Below are 23,174 nucleotides of genomic sequence, written 5' to 3'. Positions count from 1 at the left end.
ATGACCTGTGGAAATAATTACCCATTTAATTAAAGTGTATATCTGATTTGTACTTCAATGAAGAATTTGTTTTGAATTTAACTTGAAATGCTTTCATAATTTATTTAGATAACAGATTTGTTGGATGTGGTGTTGGACAGCTTTATAAAGACCAGTGCCACAGGAGGCCTGGGCTCTATCAAGGCTGAGGTCATGGCTGACACTGCAGTAGCTTTGGCCTCAGGAAATGTCAAATTAGTCTCCAGTAAGGTGAGGCTATACCATTTTGTGTTTTGTTGTGTGATGATGATACTTGTTTTTGGTCCAGGAACTTGGAAAAATTGTGAAACTCTTCTGGGTTTGTATGTGGTTTGTCCCTTGATCCGCATGCCCCCCAGTCCATAGTCACTGCTAGGTAACTGTTAACTAGTTAAACTCTGACAAAATATTGCTGACAAATGTAAAATGATCAGCCACAAAAATTCAGTCACAAGCAACTTTATTTCTTCTGTCATTTCTTTAGTACATAGACTGAGGAAGTGTTTTGGATCATAGGTGAAACATTTTCAACAAACCAAAAGGTTAATTTAGCTTTGATTACATTTTCAAATAGGATATAAGATAACTGAGAACTTGCATAGAAGTATTCTAAAATGAGTTTAGTCAAGATAATCAAAGGAACCAAATGTTATTTACCTAAATATTTTTCAAGTCATCGAAATGTCAGAGCATTTAACATGGGACAAATGGAAATAATTGCTTTGTTATACAAAAATTTCTTTAAATATTAAGATACATACGACATGAAGAAAAAAATCCATCTTCATCGTGACTCCAGCCATACTGCAACAATCTCAACTCAGTTGCTTTTGTATCCCAGTTCGGGTTGCTACTCATAGAGAGAAACAACACTCAGACAGACACAATAGTAAACCCAGATCCTGGCTCCTATTATTGCAAACACCAGCACTACAGTGAATGAGCGTCATTGTTTTGATCATTTCATCAGAGCAGTCAGTGTTACATCTGAACTCATCCTACAAAAATGTATTTCATTTTCATTTTCAACATCTTTTGAAACTTCAGAGCAATGTTATCTCTGGGTTGCTCTTTTATTTAACAAACACAGTGGATATTTCTCTCTTCAAACTTTTGAAATTGAGTCATATTTAACTTTAATCAGACCATGCATAACAGCATTGGCAGGCAGTACGTTCGGATCCTGGGACTTCAGTGTGGGGAATTAAATGGCCCAATCCGCCCCTTAATACCACCCCGTTGCAATTTTATAAATTATACAAAGACTCGATGCTTGGGAGTGCAGATAGAGATTTTATAGTATTTGTCATTATTTATTAGGTTAACTTAAATATCGCCACATGGCATCTTTCACAACATATAAATAAGGAAACAACTTATGGCTATTGTTAGGAGGGCACATACACCTATGTACCATAATTTCTCGAGTATAATGCGTCCTGAAGTATAATGCACACACCCAAAGTTGACCTAAAAAAAATCAGCAAACCCTTCTACCAATGTACAATGCGCACCACCAATTTGCTGCTACCTATATGCTCAAAATATTAGAAATTATCTATTTATATTGTGTTAGGTTTGTACTTGTATTGTTTTTCAAAAACTCTGTACAACAATCATTAATAATAATCATTGTGCATGTGCTGATGTAGCGATAATATATAACTCGGGACAGGCCACAGGACACGCTTCTCCTGGTCCCTGAATCCGTCAACCAACTCAAATATAAATGCTCAATGATGGCATAACATTTTATTAATACTGTTGATAACACATATTACTGTGTTAAATAAACTAACACTGTTTAACTGTATCCTCTACATTACACACCCTTGGCCAAGACTTCAAAAGAAGCATCTGACTCATCTCCAATCTGAAAAATATCCATCGTAGCTACCTTTGGTGCATCACTGTGAAACTCATCATTGATGACTTTGTCCACTTCTGGTGCCTCCCATCTTGCGCCCACAGCGTGTCATTCTCTGTCCCATCAATGGTGTTTGTGAGGAAATATGTTTTGAATCCCAAGAGTTTTGGTTCAGAAGCGCAGCCTCTTGCCCTCCATTCGGCTACAATCAGCTTTCCTACTGTGTCTAGTGGCTATCAAAACAGCGTGAGCTCAAACTAGGTAGAAACAAGCGTAATGGGCACATAAAAAAAAAAAGCGAGCCTTTCAATTGTGTGCGCTCTCTTTTTTTTTTTTTTTTTTCTATGTGCTTATTATGCTCGTACTACGCAATTTGAGTTTGCGTTGTTTTGACAACCACCTGAAGCCATAGGGCTCTTATTGATTTGGACTGCCAGGCTGCTTCCGGGTTCCTCGCATCAGCAATGACACATTTCTTGTAAAAGCAGCTCCATAACTAGTCATAGTCGACATTTTTTGTCTTAGTTTAAGTCGGAAAAAAACTCAAGGGCAGTAGCAACAAATATGCTACGCTGACGATCGTAAAACGTGAAGCTCCCCGAGGAGGTCAGAGAGCTCAGGTTAGGGGCGCACATTACCGTAATATATATAAATGTGTAACGTACTGTCAGACATCGAATGTGTGTGTGTGTGTTTCTTTCGGCTTGTCCCTTTCGGGGTCGCCACAGCGTGTCATCTCAGATGAACGCATATATATGTTTGGCACAGTTTTTACGCCGGATGCCCTTCCTGACGCAACCCTTCTCAGGGAGTGGAGGCCCCAGTGGGATACGAACCCACAACCTCTGGTTTACCAAACCAGTGCTCTAACCACTGAGCTACGGGGCCTGTCAGACATCGAATATCGTATCGAAATGTATATGTATAACTTTTTTCATAATAATTTAATAATAATTTTTGGAGGATACAATGAATTCCCAAGACTATCAAGGTATTGTAGGGAGAAATGTGTTTCCCAGTGTGAGAAAGCCTGATGACCCAAAACATACATCTTAAAAAAAAAAAAAAAGACATCAGCCTATCATCAATCTCGTCTCTTGATCCAGGTGTGGTAGATACGTTTATCGCACGCACAAAAGCGCGTTCTAGCAAGCTGGCCTCCTATTTGCGGTCTCTCTTTTGCTTTCTCCAATGCGCCCACCCCCAGTCAGTAGCTTGCAAGAGGGTGGCTGCTTGAAAAGTAGCTCTTGGGGTAAACAAGTCTGGGCACCCCTGACCTAAAAGTAACAGAGTACCACCGCCTTTTCTCCCTATTTGACATTTGTAAAAAAAAAAAAAAATTTTTTTTAAAGATATATATAATTTCCTGGTGTTGCCTCATTTAACTCTGTTACAGATACACTTCGTAAACCACATTTTTTTTTACGAGAAAAAAGTTCAGATCATAGGTTGTAATGATGTCACTAATCAACATGAATTAACATGAATTACGCAGTGACCTGATATTAAAAAGAGCTAGTCTTGCAGTGATAACTGGAGAAAATGGTTTGATTTATTCAGTTTTATCCTCACTAAGTTTGTACTTCTACTTTATTTGGACCACTTGTACCACAGGCTTGGCGATCGCGGCAAAAAAAATAAAAAAGGTTGTGTACAGATGCTCAGTCCTAAGGGGAGGAGAAAAAAAACGTCCGACATTAAAGCAATAAGTTAAGTCAAATTTGTTTGAAGTCGCAACAAAGACGTGTTGTCTTGACACTTAAAACTGCAACATGAAGAAATCCATTTTAAACACAGTCATGCCACACAATTTCTTTAGTTGGTAAGAAAAAAAACATCCTGGGAGATTTCCCGTTCCACGTCAGCTTGAAATTATGGCTCCATTTCTACTTACGAAGATCTCTAGTAATGAAAATTTCAGGTTACTAAATGCCTCCTTGGGAAAATATTGTCTCTAGTTGCAAAGGAAAATTCAGGATACAAAAGGGGCGAAAATAGGCGCTGGATTCGCAGCCCCCAAATTCTACCGAACGTAAACATCCTGTATCTTGCTTTGTGTGGCGCAATAGAGCTGCTCTCCCATTGACTATTGATGTAGCATCTTCCTTGCATCCCATTGGATATGAGGGACGTCTTGGCTGTCTATGATGCTTTTCATTTTCCTTGGACACTCGACTGCCACCGTATCATGCTAGCGCTGTCGCAAACTAGTGCATATTGGAAAATTACAATTTTGTTTGTGTTTTTGAACAATTATTCATCTTTCTTCACCATGGTCATCAAGAAACCTTTGTGGAATTAAGTTGTGTGCATGCATACAAATACATATGTTTTCTCTCACCTGTCAAACCTTTGCCTCCCACTTTGTACCCGACAATGCCTTTTGCTTGTCACTCACCCTTTTCTTGGCATGGTCGCCCAATGCCAAAGGTAAATGAACCTAATTTTTATTATTCTTTACATTATGTACTTTGAATGCTTATTTTTTACGTGGGGGATGGGTTTGGAACGGATTAACCTATTTACATGTAAAACGCGCTTCTCCTGATGAAAAATTGTTACAAAATGACTTCCGGACCAAATTAATTTCGTAAGTAGAGGTGTACCAATGTGACACCGTACAGCATATGATGCACATGTGTCCATTACATAAAGAATAGCATTATGTGCTTTCAAATGTAATAGATGTAGTCATTGAACATGTTGACAAAGGCTGCAGACTTTTGGAAAGCAGTACAAATCTTGAATCAAAACAAGTAGATTTGATCTAATTATTGTAAATTCCATGGCGGCGCGACCTTCCACCCTGCGTAGCAGTGGCGGCGAGCTGGCCCTGCAGCGTTTCGTTGTGGCTTCAGTTCTCAAACATAACCGAAGCTGGCATGTCTGTTGTTGACAATATTCTCTTCCAGAAGAAAAAAAGAGCAGCAACACCGCCCCATAGCTTTTCCACTCGCAAGCACACAACTGCAACAATGTGCTTCAGCGGGAAAAAAACGCTACAGCAGAACCACACCAGGGGGAAAAACTAATAATAATTACTTTAGTGTCCAACATCCTAGATTAATCATTAAAATATTTTTTTTCTAAAAAATAATGTTTTTCTTTTATCTTACTCTTATCCTGGGTAAAGGGGAGGAAAATGGATGGAGTGACGTTTAGATATTTACTTCTCAAATATTTTGGCATCAAACAGGTTTTGATCTCCGGTTTCATTCTAGATTAGTGTCCTCTTTTTTTTAAACTATGAACGCTTAATCTTTGAGAATGTTTAAACAAGATAAATGAGAAAATGTTCATGCCTTACTAAAAAATTTTATAAAGTATGTGCTTAGAGGGTTAACGGCCATAAAACATAAGAAAAAAAAAACAAAAAATACTGTAAATTAAAAAGTTGTTAAAAAAAAAAAACATCCACTGTAAATGATAAAAACATCCTGAAAACTAAAAAAAAATGTACATTTCTACTCCATGGATTTCACTTAATCCGGGTATGTATCTGTTGTATAAACCTTTTGCATGCTTTTGCACAGTATATGTAAACATCTAGCTTCAACTGTACATCCACATAGTTTTCAAGATGATGGATTTTCGTTTCCAGGATTGACATCCTATGCAGCAGTCCATGTTAGTCCCACAGGTTTAAAGGTATCCAGGAGTTACTGCTTCTAATTTTTTTTTGAAGAAAAACAAGCGTATCTGTAAGAAAAAAATTCAACCTAAGCAAAGAAAGCAGAGCAAGGGGGAAAAAATATCTACACTGTACGAGAGCGAGAAGAATGTGCCAATGCAAATCAGCTCTCTGTTCACAGACACAAAAATGAATACGACAAAAGAACTCTGTCTCTACTGTGAAACATGGTGGAGGCTTTTTTCTGATGCTTTTTTTTTTTTTTTTTTTTTTTGCATCTGGCATAGGGTCTCTTTAATTTTTGGAGGATACAATGAATTCCCAAGACTATCAAGGTATTGTAGGGAGAAATGTGTTTCCCAGTGTGAGAAAGCCTGATGACCCAAAACATACATCTTAAAACACCCAATAATAGTTAAGGGTAAACATTGGGCTATTCTGAGGTGGCCTCGTATCAGCACTGATCTAAACCCTATTGTACATCTGTGGAAGGAGCTGAAACCTTTGGAAAAAGCCCCCTTCAAAGCTCACAAAGCTGGAGCAATTCGTGAAAAGTGGGTCAGAATACCTGCACAGAGGTGCGGAAGTCTCATTGAAAGTCCCCCCCAAAAAATTCGATTGGAATGATTGCATCAAAAGGTTGTGGAACAAAAAGTTAAGGGTACGATCATTTTTGTTGAGCTCTTTTTTTTTTGTTCGTTAATATAATTGTTGTTGACCACCGAGCTGTCACCTTAATGTGGTGGAGGGGTGTGTATGTCTCGATGATCCTAGGAGCTAAGTTGTCTGGGGCTTCATGCCCCTGGTAGGGTCACCCATGTCAAAAAGGTCCTAGGTGAGGGGTCAGACAAAGTACGACTCTAAAACCCCTATGAGGAGTAAAAATGTTGGATCTTGGTTTCCCTTGCCCGGACACGGGTCACAGGGGCCCCCGTCTGAAGGCAGCCCTGGAAGTGGGGCTCAAAGGCGAGCACCTGGTGATCGGGCCTGCACCCATGGGGCTCGGCCGGGCACAGCCCAAAAGGGTAACGTGTCCCCCTTCCCATGGGCTCACTACCTGTGAAAGGGGCCATATGGGTCGAACGCGATATGAGTTGGGCGGTGGCCAAAGACGGGGACCTTGGTTTGGTTGGAAAGGGAAGTCTGGCTATCACTGCTAAAGCTACTTCCCCCGCGACCCGACCCAGAGAACAAAAAGGATGGATGGAAATAATTGTTGAAAAAAAATATATAGATACAGATATGTGCTATAATTTGTTGCATATAATCAAAAAATACAAATGTTTTCTTCAAAACGGATTAAAGATTCATATTCACCATAAAAAACTGTATAATATTAGCAAAAAGGTGCATTGTGGTCCTTCCATTCCCTTTAAATTCCATATCGTTACTGTGTTTTTAGGTGGCATCGTTCAGTGCTGAATTTGGTGTATTTTATGTCAGGGACCATGTTGGGCAGCTGTAGGTCCTTGAAAAGATATACCTGAAGTGTGGACTCTGTGGCTGTTTTTTCTTTTCCGTCAAAGCCTGACTGTTCGTGATCGAGATCAAACAAAAATATCTTAGCCAATAAAAGACAAAGCGAGTCATTCCCTATTATTGGTACCATTTCTGCTTCATGTATTTTACAGCAGGTAATTGGTGAGAAGCTATAAATCCTTGGGAATTTTTTTTGTAATGCTCTTTTTATCCTTCGTAAGAAGTGTGGACTTTGTTCGTTGCACTTGTTTCCTTCCAAGATTGGTATCGGTAGATTTGGCATGCTTGTTTTGAGCTCCATGCCGAAGGCATCGCTATGATAGTGAGGTCATAGTCATCACAGCATTCCATCTGTGTGGACACCAAAAAAACAAAAGACCAAGGATGCCAGTATATTCTGCTGCATAAGGTTGTGGAAAATATTGTACAACAACGACGAGAAGTGGAAGTCCCTTTCACGTCACCTTTTGCTGATAGCCAATCCTCTCTTTCATTGAAGTACTTTCTTTAGGCCATATGCACCCATGTTACTGTGCAGTACAAAATGATTATATAGTGATTTATTTATTTATTTAATTTTTTTTTTTTTTTTTTTTTTTTTGGGGGGGGGGGACTAAAATGTCCAGTACAAAGGTCTCATCCATCTATCCATTTTCTTTGCCACTTTTCCTCACAAGGGTCATGAGAGGGCTGGAGCCTATCCCAGCTGTCAACGGGCAGGAGGTGGGGTACACCCTGAACTGGTTGCCAGCCAATCACAGGGCACATGGAGACAGACAAGTCACACAATCACACCATCCATAATAAATACTGTAAATAAATACCAGAAATAGCGTATCTGTGACCTGGAAATACCTCAATCCCATTCTCTGTCTGCATCGGGCCGCAGCGCAAGTAGACAACAATGGCCAATTCAGGAACAAAGAGTTTGTAAACAGTAGTGACTTATGGAAACTGTTTTTGGAGAGAATTGTGATGGTCCGTTTTATCGCGGTTCCACTGTACACCATTAAACTCCAACTCTGATAGATAATTCTGAAATCATACAATGAGATACAGGCAGAAAAGATACTTTTGTTAAAGAAAAGTGCCTTTTATTGAATAAAAATAAATACAACTTTTGATTAAAAAAAGATGACAATTACGTTGTCTAATAATTTGAAAGTGTAATTGTTAGCTTTTTTGTAAGTTTTTTTTATGTTGCAAATACTTGTGCACATATTGTCCTCAAAGAAAATCCGCCTGTGCAATACTATTTTGTAACTAAATGTTTTCTCTTACAATGGGTTCACTGCGGTTGTTTTCCAGTAATTCTAGAAGAACAAAATTATTTTGACAAAGGGGTGATTGAATCACAATCTTTGTTGTCTCTGTCGCAGGTTATCGGTCGAATGTGTAAGATCATCGACAAGACCTGCTTGTCACCAACACCAACACTGGAGCAGCACCTTATGTGGGATGACATTGCCATTTTGGCACGCTATATGCTCATGCTTTCGTTCAACAACTCTTTGGACGTTGCTGCCCATCTGCCATACCTTTTCCATGTTGTAACCCTGCTTGTAGCCACTGGGCCACTGTCCCTCAGGGCCTCTACTCATGGCTTAGTTATCAACATCATTCATTCCCTCTGCACTTGCTCACAACTCAACTTCAGTGGTAAGAACTTAACCTTGTCATTTTGGCATAGACAATGTTAATTTGACTATTTATGTAAAAAAAAGACTTACATTTTATGGGGAAAAAAATTCCAAAAACAAATATTTATTAATTATTTCAGAAGAGACAAAACAAGTTCTGCGTTTAAGCCTGACAGAGTTCTCCTTGCCCAAGTTTTACCTGCTCTTTGGGATCAGCAAAGTCAAGTCAGCAGCTGTTATTGCCTTTCGCTCCAGCTACAGAGACCGCTCCTTCTCCCCAGGATCATACGAAAGAGAGACTTTTGCTCTTTCCTCCCTCGAGACTGTCACAGAGGCCTTATTAGAAATCATGGAGGTCAGTCATTTTAGAAAGATTGTCTTGATACATTTTTTTTATTACATTGCTATTTCATGTGTTTTGCATATTTTTTTCAGGCTTGTATGAGAGACATCCCAGCCTGTAAGTGGTTGGATCAGTGGACAGAGCTTGCACAGAAGTATGGACATTGTCTCTTATTAATATTATTGTTCTAATCAGGGGCAGTCAAAAAGTAATAAACCCAGTATAATTTAACCTACTAGGAATTTTTGTTCTGTAAGTAGGTTTTTGAAGGTTTATTCATTCATCTGCTGTACCGATTATCACTATTATTATTATTATTATTATTATTATTATTACTTCTTCTTGCCTATTCCAGATGACTTGGGCCAGAGGCAGGGTGCACCCTGAACTGGTCAACAGCCAATCCTTGGGTGCATACGGATCCTTTAAAAAATGGAATATCATGGAAACATTTATTTCCATAGTTCTATTCAAAAAGTTAAACTTCTATAGATTAGAAATTTATGGCCATGCATGTTTTTGGGATGTGGCAGGAAATCAAAGTACCCAGAGAAACCCCATGCAGGCAGAGGGAGAACATGCAAATTCCTCACAGAGAAGGTTGGATTTCAACCTGGGTCCTCAGAGCTGGGAGGAGGGGCAGGCCTGCCAGCCACTGCTGGCTACCAGCCAAACTCCCCCACCAAACAAGGCCCACCATCTTCTAGAGATGGATGTATGCTAGAAACCCCGTCCCGTCTTCTCCCCCCCAATCCCCCGACCTGCAGGGGCATGTGTATGTTGCCTTCTTCCATCCATCCATCCCTTATCTACCACTTTTCTGCGTCCGGTCACGGGGGAAGTAGCTTCAGCAGGGATACCCAGACTTCCCTTTCCCCAGCCACTTCTTCCAGCTCTTCCAGAGGGATCCTGAGGTGTTCCCAAGCCAGCCAAGAGACATAGTCTCTCCAGTGTGTCCTGAGTCGTCCTCTGGTTCTCTTTTGCCCCAGCCACCTCATCTGGCTCCTCTCAATGCGGAGAAGTAGCGACTCGACACTGAGTCCCTCCCAGATGACCGAGCTTCTCACCCTATCTCTAAGAGAGAGCCCAGACACCCTGCGGAGGAAACTCATTTCGGCCGCTTGTATGCAGGATCTTGTTCTTACGGTCATGACCTACAGCTCGTGCCCATAGCTGAGGGTAGGAATGTAGATTGACTGGTAAATTGAGATCTCCGCCTTTCGACTTAGCCCCCTTTTTATCACAACAGACCGATACAAAGTCCACATCACTGCAGAAGCTGCACCGATCCGTCTGTCGATCTCCCGCTCCATTCTTCCATCACTCGTGAACAAGACCCCAAGATACTTGAATTCCTCCACTTGGGGAAGGGGCTCATCCCCGACCTGAAGAGGGCACGCCACCCTTTTTTGACTGAGAACCAGAGGCTCAGATTTGGAGGTGCTTTCTCCTCATGCCAGCCGCTTCACACTCTGCTGCGAATCGCTCCAGTGAGAGCTGGAGATCACGGTCTGATGAAGCCAACAGAACCACATCATCCGCAAAGAGCAGAGATGCGATGCTAAGCCCACCAATTTGGACACCCTCTATGCCTCGGCTGCGCCTAGAAATTCTGTCAATAAAAATTATGAACAAAATTGGTGAAAAGGGGCAGCCTCGGTGGAGTCCAATGCTCACTGGAAATGAGTCCGACTTATTGCTGGCAATGCGGACCAAACTCTGACAGCGGTCATACAGGGACCGAACAGCTTGTATCAGGGGATTCACAACCGGCATTCACCCGGAAACAGGAAATGCAAGTTAACCGTACTGAGCATGTACGGAGCATGTACGAAAGCATATGTTCAGAACAGCTTCTCGTAATGAGGGCGCATTTACGTCGAAAGTCATCAACATCATGAGCCATGTAAAAGAAAATTCAGTTACACCAGGGGTTCTCATTGCGTCGATCGCGAGGCAGTGTGACGGCGTGCCCAAAAAAAAGATGCATAAGGCTATCGTTCACCTCATCGCGTGATTCAGGTGTGGTCAATACATTGAGCGCATCAACATAAAGGCGTGTTCTAGCAAGCCGGCCTCCTATTTACGGCAGTCCCGCAATGCGTGGTACCCCCACAACAATACGTCAGGATTGCCGACAGGAATGTTTGTTACAATGCTGCCACAAACGCCGATTATGTTGAACTAAAATTTCAAAACAATGCGAGTATAGACTGTTCGTGTTTATTCCTTGACAGGCCAGTGCATTTAACTTTTCTTCAGATGGTTTGTCAGATCAAGAATTTTTATTGATGAAAAATTTTAAATAGTTTTATATCATCTACTAATATCAATTGAAATTGGAAAGTATCTTTTCTGAGTTTTAAATTTTAGTTTTCTATTTTAGTTATGTATTTGTTCATTTTATTTTTAATTTACAGTTATGTTATATTAATCCAGTAAGTTATTTTAAGGCCATTCCTAATCACACCCGCAACTTTATCTGCGAGCATGACTGACCACACCCGTAAATTTTTCAAATGTGAGTGACTGCGTGTGTGTGTGTGTGTGTGTGTGTGTGTATATATTAAAGGCAACTGATTATACTATTATTATTACTAGATCTATATCTAAGATAGTGAGCAATGTGGTCGAGTGTATGAGTACAGCACGACGTAAGAAGTTTGAGACTCAAACGTTAATAGTAATTAATACAGATCAACTTCTTTAACATGTTTTGCTGTACGGTGTAGAAATTCTGGGATATATTTTCGTGTATATTCTATATCTATACTATAATATGTATAATGTGGGAGAAACGACAATTTTAGATATCTTTTTACTGAATAGGTCACTTAATTCATTTGTCTTGAGATAAGATGGGATATTTTAAGCATAGGGGGATGGGGGGCAAAAAAATTCTGGGCTTGGCCCTCGGGGAACTTCTGCCCATTTTTTTTTTTTTGGTCAGGACTTGGAAATTTTACTTTCAAGTTTTGTCTGAATTTTGTTAACAGATATCACCAGAATGCACCGCAGCCATCCATTTTTTTTTTTTCAAAAATTTCACAGGGTGGGGGGGCATGGCCCCGGATCCCCCTTGTTGCTCGCATTTGTATTTTCAGGAATTTTCACGAAAGTCCACTTTCATCTCTACTTATCGTAGTAAATAAAGTTAGAGGAAATTTTTCTTTATTACTTTGTATATTGTAGCCGTGATTGTGGATATTGTCTAATGCTAATTTGGGTTTGACCAGGTTTGCATTCCAGTACAACCCATCTCTCCAGCCCAGAGCCCTTGTGGTGTTTGGTTGCATCAGTAAGCGGGTCAGCCATGGTCAAATCAAGCAGATAATCCGAATCCTCAGCAAGGCCAGCCCTCTTCTCAGCATAGACCGGGTAAGAAAAAATACTGACTTGTTACTGGATCAGTATTATTTGGGTTTGAGCTCAAATAACAGGTTCTAAGGCCTCCTATTGATTCTGGATTTTTCACATCCTTTAGGGTCTTGAGAGCTGTCTGAAGGGGCCTGACAATTACAACAGCCAAGTATTAATAGAAGCAACTGTCATCGCACTTACCAAACTGCAGCCTTTACTCAGTAAGGTATGGCATGTCGTCACTTCATAATCTTACGTGTTATTTTCCAACAGTGATTTCCAACCATTTTTCTGTAAACCCCATTTTTTTTTTTTTTTTAATTCATGTTTGGCGGAGTCTGTTGTAAATTCATGTTTAAGGGTTCTATATTTTAAGATTTAACTCAACATTAGGCATTGAAATAATGTTTTTCTATGTTTCTTCATGAGATTGGCCAAAGAAGAGTCTGATGAAACTTCACTGTATTTTTCATGATGGGTTTTATTTGTTTTCTACAGAAAATCGCCAGCAGTGGGTAGTGATGCACTATTTTTCATTTTTTAAACAGACAGCTTCTCATCCTTGTTTGTACCCATGTAAACAGTTGTTTGTCAGCACATATACTGACAGGAAGTCGAACAAGCTTAAGTATTTTACACTTGAAGAGGATATGGATAGTGTTCATAGAGTATGCATTGTTCCAGTGAGCACAATTGTGTTTTTGCCAGAAATGTGTATAACCGAGATCTTTTATTATGAGGATAATGTTCCCCATGTCAACAGCCAGGCAACAACATGGAACTTCATGACTGATGTTAATTCCTGTGATTTTATCTCTCACAGTGCATTATATACAGTGAAGAAAATTAGTATTTGAAGACCCTGCTGTATTGCAAGTTCTCCCACTTGCAAATCATGGAGGGGTCTGAAATTTTCATCGTAGGTGCATGTCCACTGTGAGAGAGATAATCTAAAAATAAAAATCCAGAAATCACAATGTATGCTTTCGTAACGATTTATTTGTGTGATACAGCTGCAAATAAGTATTTGAACACCTGTCTTATCAGCTTGAATTCTGACCCTCAAAGACCTCTTAGTCCGCCTTTAAAAGTCCACCTCCACTCCATGTTTTATCCTGAATCAGATGCATCTGTGTGAGGTCATTAGCTGGATAAAGACACCTGTCCACCCCATACAATCAGTAAGGCTCAAACTTGTAACGTGGGCAAGACCAAAGAGCTGTCCAAAGACACCAGAGACAAAATTGTACAGCTCCACACGGCTGGAAAGGGCGATGGAGAAATTGCCAAGCATCTTGGTGAAAAAAGGTCCACTGTTGGAGCAATCATTCGAAAATGGAAGAAGCTAAACATGATGGTCAATCTCAATCGGAGTGGATCCCCATGCAAGATATCACCTTGTGGGGTATCAATGATCCTTAGAAAGGTGAGGAATCAGACCAGGACTACACGACAGGACTTGGTCAACAACCTGAAAAGAGCTGGGACCACCGTTTCCAAGGTGACTGTTGATAGTACACTAACAGGGTTCGCACGCGGCCCTAAAAGTCCCTAAAAACCCCTAAATTTTCGAAAGTGCATTTCGGGGCTCCTAAAAGTCCTTAAAATCCGCAAAAACCTGTCAAGCCCCTAAAAAGGAATAAATCAAAATAAAATCAAAAGGAGGACCTCTACCGCCAAAATTCTCTCGAAAAAATAAATTAAACTTTTATTAAAAAAAAAAAAAAAAACGATCCGTCTGGCGTCCAAATCAGCCGGAAAATGTCAACGGAAGTCACCGTGTTGACAACGAGTCGCCATCTTGTCGTCGATATTCCATTGTTCGTTTCCGTGAGTAGGCATTTCACTTCGTCTTCGTTACGACGTAGCATAGTTCTTTCATCGATCCAACTTGAATCACGGGGAGGTGCATTTTTCAAGAAGCTTGGGTTGAAAGTAAGGAGTTTGGGAGCTGGGTTCGTCGAGATCCAAAAGATCGGCACATGTTTTACTGCCATCTGTGCAAGCAGAGTTACCAGCTTGAAAAGATGGGCGTCAAAGCACTGGAGTCGCACCGGAAAAACAGAGACGCTGATTTGGCAATGACTCTCTCATCTTCCGTTTGTATGAATCTGTTTCAAAAATATCAAGATAGTGAAGCATCAACTTCAAGCAGTGGTGCTAGCAGTGCATGTGCACTCGGGATCGCAAAAAAACGCTTACTTTCATAACCGGTTTTAACCGAACAGCTGTAGCAAAAAAACGGTACCATAGTGGTGTTTACATAATTCACCCGCGGGACCTCGAGTTGGGGTGCGGGGTTCCGCACGGACTGTTTTTGTTGTTGCTCTTCCGGAGTTCCCCCCGTTATGCGAGTCGTGTTTTGATGTCTGCCAATAAAACAAGTTTACTCCCATACTTTGGAGCGTTTCCTCGATGCCATGTTTCTTTCTTTGATTTAACTGAATGTTCTTTTGAGTCCAACTTTACTCTAACAGCGAAACTTGAAAAAAGTGGAAATGATGTTGAAAAAATAGCGCAGTGTGGAGTACCGGAACCAGAAGAAATGATTGGAAATTTTAACCGATTTCGAAAGTCCGATTACGGTTTCGGTTTTAAGAAACCGAAAACTGGTTGTAACCGGTTATTTGTAACCCGTTGCGATCCCTAATGCGCACCTACAGTTGTCCAGCCATCGACTTCAACCAGCCGGAAGTCAGGCTTTATGAACGTAGTTCAATACGCGAAGACGGACTCGTTAAAGGCAGAGATCATGTGGACTTTAAAAGTGATCTGCAGCCATTACAGTAACAAATCTTGTGAAAATAATTCCAAAGTGTTTCCAGTCATGTTTCCAGACAGTGACATTGCTAAAAACTACCACTGTGGGGAAAGGAAGACTTCGTACCTGGCTACATTTGGCATCGCTGCCCACTTTTCATCTCCACTGGCTCAAAGCCAAAAAAGCCAGAATAGAGACTGACATATCAACGCTTATTGAGAAGGCTGACAGGCTGTGTGAGGAGGCAGAAGAAAAGAGGAATCTGAGGTTTATCACCGAGGCCAATGCACTCAGAGGCAGAACAAAGGACAAGAGAGCCACTTTGGCACCTCTGCAGCAACAAATAGAGGAGGCACTGGATAGGCTCAAGGAGCTCGAGTAGGGGTGCTGAAACAGACATCAGTAGAAGACATTTGTGTATCCAGTTGCAATTGTAGTTAGAATCTGTTTTTCTGTATACTGTTATGTGTATCCCGACTGTGAAGCATGGGGGTGGTAGCATTATGCTTTGGGAGTGTTTTTCCTGCAAATGGGATTGCACTGTATTATGACCGTGGCCATGTATTGTGAGATTTTGGGGTAAAACCTCTTTCCCTCAGTCAAAGCATTGAAGATGGGTCGTGGCTGGGTCTTTCAACACAACAATGACCCGAAGCACACAGCCAGGAAAACCAGGGGAGTGGCTCCGTGAGAAGCATATCAATGTTCTGGCGTGGCCAAGCCAGTCTCCAAACCTAAACCCAATAGAAAATCTTTGGAGGAAGCTGAAACTCCGTGTTTCTCAGCGGCAGCCTAGAAACATGTCTGATCAAGAGAAGATCTCTGTGGAGGAGTGGTCCAAAGTCCCTCCTGCAGTGTGTGGAAACCTGGTGAGCAACTACACAAAACGTTTGACCTCTGTAATTGCAAACAAAGGCTACTGTACCAAATATTAACAATGGTTTTCCTAGGTGTTCAAATACTTTTGCAGCTGTATCTCACCAGTCAATCAAAAGCCTTTGTCATTACATGCAGTGCATACAACAAAATTATGAGTGCTTCTCCACAAGGTGCAATAAAATAGAATAAAAATCGAAGAATATCTTGGGTAAAAAACAATAGATAAAATATCAAGGCACAGTTACGGCTAAAATAAATAAATGCACAAAAGTGCCGTTGCTTAATATTCCATTACAGGACTGTTATTTCAGTGGTTTGAGTTCAAGGAGTTGATTGCTCTGGGGAAAAAGCTGTCCTTGAATCTGGTTGTCCGTGTGTTGTGGGACCCGCACCGCCTGCCAGAGGGCAACTGGTTAAACAGGTGATGACCAAGATGTGAAGAGTCCTTTACAATATTAGTGGCTCCGCTGTGATAGCAGGAGTTGGCAATGTCCTCGAGGCAGGGCAGAGAGCAGCCAGTGATCTTCTGGGCACTGTTGACCACTCTTTGCAGACCTTCCCTGCTGCTGCTGTGCATCCAGCATACCACAGTGTGATGCAGTATGTGAGGATGCTTTCTACGGTGGTTCTGTAGAAGGCCTGCAGTAGCTTACCTTCCAAGTTGTTCTTCCTGAGCGCACTCAGGAAGTGGAGTCGCTGCTGGGCCTTTTTCACCACCTCAGTGGCATTGACAGTCCAAGTGAGTGATGTAGACTCCAAAAAATTTGAGGGAGTGGACCCTCTCCACACACTCCCCATTTATGAACAGTGGGACCGTGTCAATGCGCACTTCCGGAAGTCCAGGATGATTTCGCTACACCAATCTGTCTGTCGATCTCTCGCTCCATTCTTCCCTCACTCGTAATCAAGACCCCAAGATACATGAACTCCTCCACTTGGGGAAGGATCTCATCCCCGACCTGGAGAGGGGACGCCACCCTTTTCCAAATGAGGACCATAGTCTCGGGTTTGGTGGTGGTGATTCTCATCCCAGCCATTTCACACTCGGCTGTGAAACGCTCCAGTGAGAGCTGGAGATTACATCTTGATGAAGCCAACAGAACCACATCATATGCAAAGAACAGAGATGCGATGCTGAGGCCACCAAACCGGACACCCTCTACACCTCGGATGCGCCTAGAAATTCTCTCCATAAAAGTTATGAACAAAATCGGTGACAAAGGGCACCCTTGGCGGAGTCCAACACTCACCAGAACTCAGTCCGACTTTTTGCCGGCAATTTGGACCAAACTCTGACAGCGGTCATACTGGGACCGAACAGTTCATATCAGGGGATTCGGTACCCCATACTCCCGAAGAACCCACCACAGGACTCCTCGAAGGACATGGTCAAATGCCTTCTCCAAGTCCACAAAACACATGACGACTGGTTGGGCGAACTCCCATGCACCATCGAGAATCCTGCCGAGGGTGTGGAGCTGGTCCACTGTTCCACAGCCAGGACGAAATTGCAATTGCTCCTCCTGACAGATGTCGTACAGGGACCGAACAGCTCGTATCAGGGGGTTCTGAAAAAAACAAAATTTGCATTCTGCTTGGCCAGCCGGTACCTATCAGCTGCCTCGGGAGTCCAACAGGCCAGAAATGCCAGAGAGGACTACTCCTTCAACTTGCTAGCATCTGTCACTGTTGGTATCCTCCAACGTGTTTGTGGGTTGCCACCACGACAGGCACCAACCATCTTACTGACAAAGCTCCAGTCGGCCGCCTCAGAAATGGAGGCGCGGACTCAATGTCCCCCGCCTCTTCAGGGATGTGATCAAAGTCTTTTGGAGGTGAGAGATGAAATTCCTTCTTACAGGGGAATCTGCCACCCATTCTAGAAAACCCCCATAACATGTTTGGGCCTGCCACGTCGGACAGGTATCTTCCCCCACCATCGGAGCCAATTCATCAGCAGGTGGTGATCAGTTGACAGCGCCGCCCCTCTCTTCACCCGAGTGTCCAAGACATGTGGTCAGAAGGCCGATGACTCGACTACAAAGTCAGTCATCGAACTGGAACCAAGGGTGTCCTAGTGGCAGGTGAACATGTGAGCACCCTTATACCTGAACATTGTTTTTGTTATGGAAATCCGTGATGAACACAGAAGTCCAGTACAGAACACCGCTCAAGTTATTATCAGGGGGGGCCCTTCCAGGTCTCACTGTCATTGCCCACGTGGGCATTGAAGTCCCCCAGAAGAATGTTAGTCGCCAGAGGTGGGCGCTCTCCATCACTCCCTCAAAGGACTCCAAAAAAGAGTGGGTACTCTGCACTGTTGTTTGGTCCATAAGCACAAACGACAGTTAGGGCCCGTCCCCCTACCTGCAGGTGGAGGGAGGCTACCCTCTCATCAACGGGGGTAAACCCCAACATATAGGCCCCGAGCCAGCCACATTCCTCAGTGTCTCTCCCGTGGGTAACTCCAGAGTGGAACAGAGTCCAACCCCTCTCAAGAGGAGTGGTGCCAGAACCCAAGCGGTGTCTAGAGGCGTATATCTAATCAGAGCTTCTCGACCTCACGCACCAACTCGGGCTCCTTCCCTGCACAAGAGGTGACATTTCATGTCCCTGGAGCTAGTTTTTATAGTCGGGGATCGGATTGCCAAGTTCATCGCCTTTGGCCACCGCCCAGCTCGTATTGCACCTGACCCCTATGGCCCCACAGGTGGTGAGCCCATGGGAAGGGGGACCCATTTTAACCTTTTGGGCTGTGTCCGGCCGATCCCCACCTCCAGGCCTAGCTCCAGAGGAGTTTTGGAGTCGTACTTTGTCTGTTCCCTCACCTAGGACCTGTTTGCCATGTGTGCATGAAGCCCCAGACAACTTAGCTCCTAGGATCATCGGGACACACAAACCCCTCCTCCACGATAAAGTGACTGGCTCGAGGATTCTGGATTTTTCTTTAGATTATCTCTCTCACAGTGGACATGCACCTACGATGAAAATTTCAGACCCCTCCGTGATTTCTAAGTGGGAGAGCTTACAATATAGCATGGTGTTGAAATACTTATTTTCTACACTGTAGCTAAATGCATTAGTTTGCAATCAAAAGGCATTCCAAATTATTTTAGCTGAATTATACAATGAAAAGAGACTTCGGATGTCTGTCTTCTTCTTTTCCGTTCGGCTTGTCCAGCAACATCCATCAAACTTTTCTTTGGTCTTCCTCTCGGTCTTTTGCCTGGCAGCTCCATCCTCAGCATCTTTCAATCAATATACTCACTCTCTTACCTCTGGACATGTCCAAACCATCGAAGTCAGCTCTCTCGAACTTCTTTTTCTTTTGGCTTGTCCCATTAGGTGTCGCCACAGTGTTTCATTTTTTTCCATCCTAGCCTATCTCGTGCATCCTCCTTTTGAACACCCACTGTCCTCATGTCCTCCCTCACAACATCCATCAACCTTTTCTTTGGTCTTCATCTCGGTCTTTTCCCTGGCAGCTCCATCCTCAGCACCCTTCTGCCAATATACTCACTCTCTCACCTTTGAACATGTCGAAACCATCGAAGTCTGCTGTCTCTCACTTTGTCTCCAAAACATCCAACTTTGGCTGTCCCTCTAATGAGCTCATTTCTAATCCTATCCAGCCTGTTCAAACCAAGCGAGAACCTCAGGATCTTCATTTCTTCTACCTCCAGTTCTGGTTCCTGTTGTTTCTTCAGGGCCACGGTCTCTAATCCGTACATCATGGCCGGCCTCATCACTGTTTTATAAATTTTGCCCTTCATCCTTGCGGGTACTCTTCTGTCACAAAGAACACCGTACACCTTCCGCCAACTGTTCATCCCGCTTGTACCCCTTTGTCTCTTCCTTACCATACTCACCATTGCTCTGTCTTGTTGTAGCCAAGTATTTAAAGTCGTCCACCCTTGCTATCTCTTCTTCCTGGAGCTTCACTCTTCCTCCTCAACCCCTCTCATTCACACACATGTATTCCTTTTTACTTCGGCTAATCTTCATTCCTCTTCTTTCCAGTGCGTACCTCCATCTTTGTAATTGTTCCTCCACCTGCTCCCTGCATTTACTGCAGATCACAATATCATCTGCGAACATCATGGTCCAAGAGGATTCCAGTCTAACCTTGTCTTTCAGCCTACCCATTACTCCCGCAAACAGTAAGGGGCTCAGCACGGAACCCTGATGCAGTCCCACCTCCACTTTAAATTCTTCTCACACACTTACGGTACACCTCACCGCTGTTCTGCTGCCCTCATACATATCCTGCACTATTCTACATATTTCTCTGTATCTTTGTAATTGTTCCTCCGCCTGCTCCCTGCATTTACTGAAGATCACAATATCATCTGCGAACATCATGGTTCAAGAGGATTCCAGTCTAACCTTGTCTTTCAGCCTACCCATTACTCCCGCAAACAGTAAGGGGCTCAGCACGGAACCCTGATGCAGTCCCACCTCCACCTTAAATTCTTCTCACACACTTACTGCACTATTCTACATATTTCTCCGTAACACCAAACTTGCGCATGCAGTACCACACTTCCTCTCTTGGTACTCCGTCATAGGCTTTCTCTAGGTCTACAAAGATAAGATGTAGCTCCTTCTGACCTTCTCTCTACTTTTGCACTAGCATCCTCAAGGCGAATAATGTATCTGTGGTACTCTTTCTAATCTTGAAACCATACTGTTGCTGGCAGGTACTTACTTCTGTCCTGAAAAACTAATGGATTTAGATTTCCCTCGCGAGGATGCTGGTCACCGGAGCCCCATGAGGAAGCAGAGTCTGGGTTTCTCTGAGGAAGGCTTACCAATCTCAGGGGTGAAGTCACTGAGGTAGTTAAAAAGCTGCTCTGTGGTTAGGCTCCGGGGGTAGGTGAGATTCACTTGGAGTTCCTCAAGGTTATGGATGTTGTAGGGCTGCCCTGGTTGACATACCTCACGTGCTGGCCGTGGAACAATGGACCAGCTCAATACCTTGGACAGGGTCCTCGAGGGTGCATGGGAGTTAACCCAACAAGTCTATATATGTTTTGTGGGCTTAGAGAAAACGTTCGACTGTCTCTCTCACGGAGTCCTGTTGGGGATCCCTCAGGAGTATGCTGTACTGAACCCCCTAATAGGAACTGTTCAGTTCCTGTATGACTGGTGTCAGAGTTTGTCCACATTGAAACATGTCTGACTTAGCATGTTTCCGGTGAGGGTTGGACTCCACTAAGGCTGCCTTTCGTCACCAGTTCTGTTTATAACTTTTACGGACAGATTTTCTTGGGGTAGCTGAAGTTTTGAGGGGTATTGCATCTCTACTTTTTGTAGATTAAATTCTGTTGGCTTCATAGAGCCGTGATTTCCAATGCTCACTGGAGTGGTATGCAGTAGTGTGAACAGGCTGGAATAAGAATGAGTCGGAAAAGGGAGACGTGCCCTCTCCACGTTGGGGATAAGGAGTTCAAGTATCTTGGGGTCTTGTTCACGAGTGAGGGAAGAATGGAATTCGTGATAGACAGGCGGATCGGTGCAGCATCTGAAGTGATGCGGCCTGTCTATCGGTCCCTTGTGGTAAAAAAAGACTTACGTCAATGGGGGAAGCTCTCAATTTACCAGTCGATCTACATTCCTACCCTCACCTATGGTCACGAGCTGTGGGTCATGACCGAAAGAACAAGATGCCGGACACAAGCGGAAAATGAGTTTCCTCCGCAGGGTGTCTGGGCTCTCGCTTCGAGATAGGTGAGAAGCTTAGTCATCCGGGAGGGGCTTATCCGGGCCCGCTAAAGCTACTGCCCCCGCGACCTAACCTCGAATAAGCGGTAGAAAATGGATGAATGGATAATCATAGTACAGTATCCAGTAGGCCTGAAAAGAGCATTAAAAATTCCCAAAAATAGCTGGTACTCACATTCTTTTCTGCAAATGGCTGGCACTGGATGAATTAATCATAGTGGAAATCAAATAATTTAATGCATTATTAATTGTATCATCCATATTCCCCTTTTTAAATACATGCCAGCTTGCTGCTTTGCGGGTCGAGGGTGGGAGGAGATAAAGAATCTTTAGAGGGGTTATAAATGAATGCGATTTTCAGACATTTTGGTCACTTGCGAGTTGTTTCCCCCTCATTGTTGATTTAATAAGAGAATACCGCAAATATTCAATACTCCAGGTTCGCACGAGTTGCTGAGAACTCTTCCACATCGAGGGACAGCATGGTTTAAAAGTGTTATTTTTTTCCCCCTGTTGGTCACACTTAAATGGTTCCCATCAAAGAAATTTAAATATTAGTCAAACACAACACAGGTCAACACAAATTTCAGTTTTTAAATATTTGTTTATTCAGGGGATAAAAATCCAAACCTGCATGGCCCTGTGTGAAAAATCCATTGCCTTGTCCTAAGTTCATTTTTTTATCCAAGTTGGTCACACAGTTGAAGCCAGAAATTTACATAAACGATGCAAAAACAGTTCATTTTTTTTGTCTCATTGTCTGAAGCCAAATCAGACTAAACCTCTCCCGTTTCAGTTCAATCAGGTTCACACAAATTATTGACTATTGTTAAATGCCACAATAATGAGAGAAAATTTCTTGAGAGAAATTTAGTTTCTTCAAGGTCAAAAGTTTACATACATTTCATTCGTATCAAGTAGCATTTCCTTTGAATTGCATGACTTGGGTCAAACATTTCGGGTAACCTTTCACAAGCTTCTGACAGTACTCCACTGAAATCCTGGCCCATTCTTCCTGACAGAACTGGTGTAACTGAGACAGGTTTGTCGGCTGCCTTGCTTGCACACATTTTTTCAGATCGTCCCACAAATTTTCGATGGCACTCAGATCAGGACTTTGTGATGACCACTCTAAGACATTAACTTTATCCTCAAGCCGCAAGCCATTTTGTCAGTATGCTTAGGGTTTTTATCCGTTTTGAAGACCCATTTGAGCCCAAGTTTTCGCTTCCTGGCTGATGTCTTGAGATGTTGCCTTAATATCACCACGTCATGTTCTTTAGTCATAATGCCGTCTATTTTATGAAGAGCTCCAGTTCCTGCTGTAGCAAAACAGCCCCACAACATGATGCTACCACCTCCATGCGTCAGAGATGGTATGGCATTTTCAAGTCTACAAGCTTCCTCCTTTCTCCTCCAGATGTACAGTTACTCATTATGACCAAAGAGCTCCATTTTACTTGCATCAGACC

At 42.7% G+C, this 23,174-nt stretch overlaps 1 protein-coding gene and 1 non-coding gene across 5 annotated transcripts in view; one reads left to right on the top strand and one right to left on the bottom strand.

Moving 5' to 3' along the window:
- nf1a (neurofibromin 1a) overlaps positions 1–23,174 on the top strand; it is a 261,091-nt gene that overhangs the window by 201,077 nt on the left and 36,840 nt on the right. For all 4 annotated transcript variants that reach the window (XM_061826400.1, XM_061826398.1, XM_061826399.1 and 1 more), the window contains 6 exons: positions 109–249; positions 8,375–8,654; positions 8,776–8,990; positions 9,071–9,132; positions 12,215–12,356; positions 12,463–12,564. In XM_061826400.1, the coding sequence (XP_061682384.1) occupies positions 109–249; positions 8,375–8,654; positions 8,776–8,990; positions 9,071–9,132; positions 12,215–12,356; positions 12,463–12,564 (942 nt within the window). The remainder of the gene's footprint in view (positions 1–108; positions 250–8,374; positions 8,655–8,775; positions 8,991–9,070; positions 9,133–12,214; positions 12,357–12,462; positions 12,565–23,174) is intronic.
- Positions 2,701–2,773, bottom strand: trnat-ggu (transfer RNA threonine (anticodon GGU)). Its single transcript has one exon. It is a non-coding gene; the product is annotated as a tRNA-Thr (tRNA).

This window comes from Syngnathoides biaculeatus, chromosome 8, assembly GCF_019802595.1.
Source record: "Syngnathoides biaculeatus isolate LvHL_M chromosome 8, ASM1980259v1, whole genome shotgun sequence".
Classification (NCBI taxonomy): domain Eukaryota; kingdom Metazoa; phylum Chordata; class Actinopteri; order Syngnathiformes; family Syngnathidae; genus Syngnathoides; species Syngnathoides biaculeatus.
Note: the sequence above shows the minus strand (reverse complement) of the source record. Positions and strands in the feature narration are given on the sequence as shown.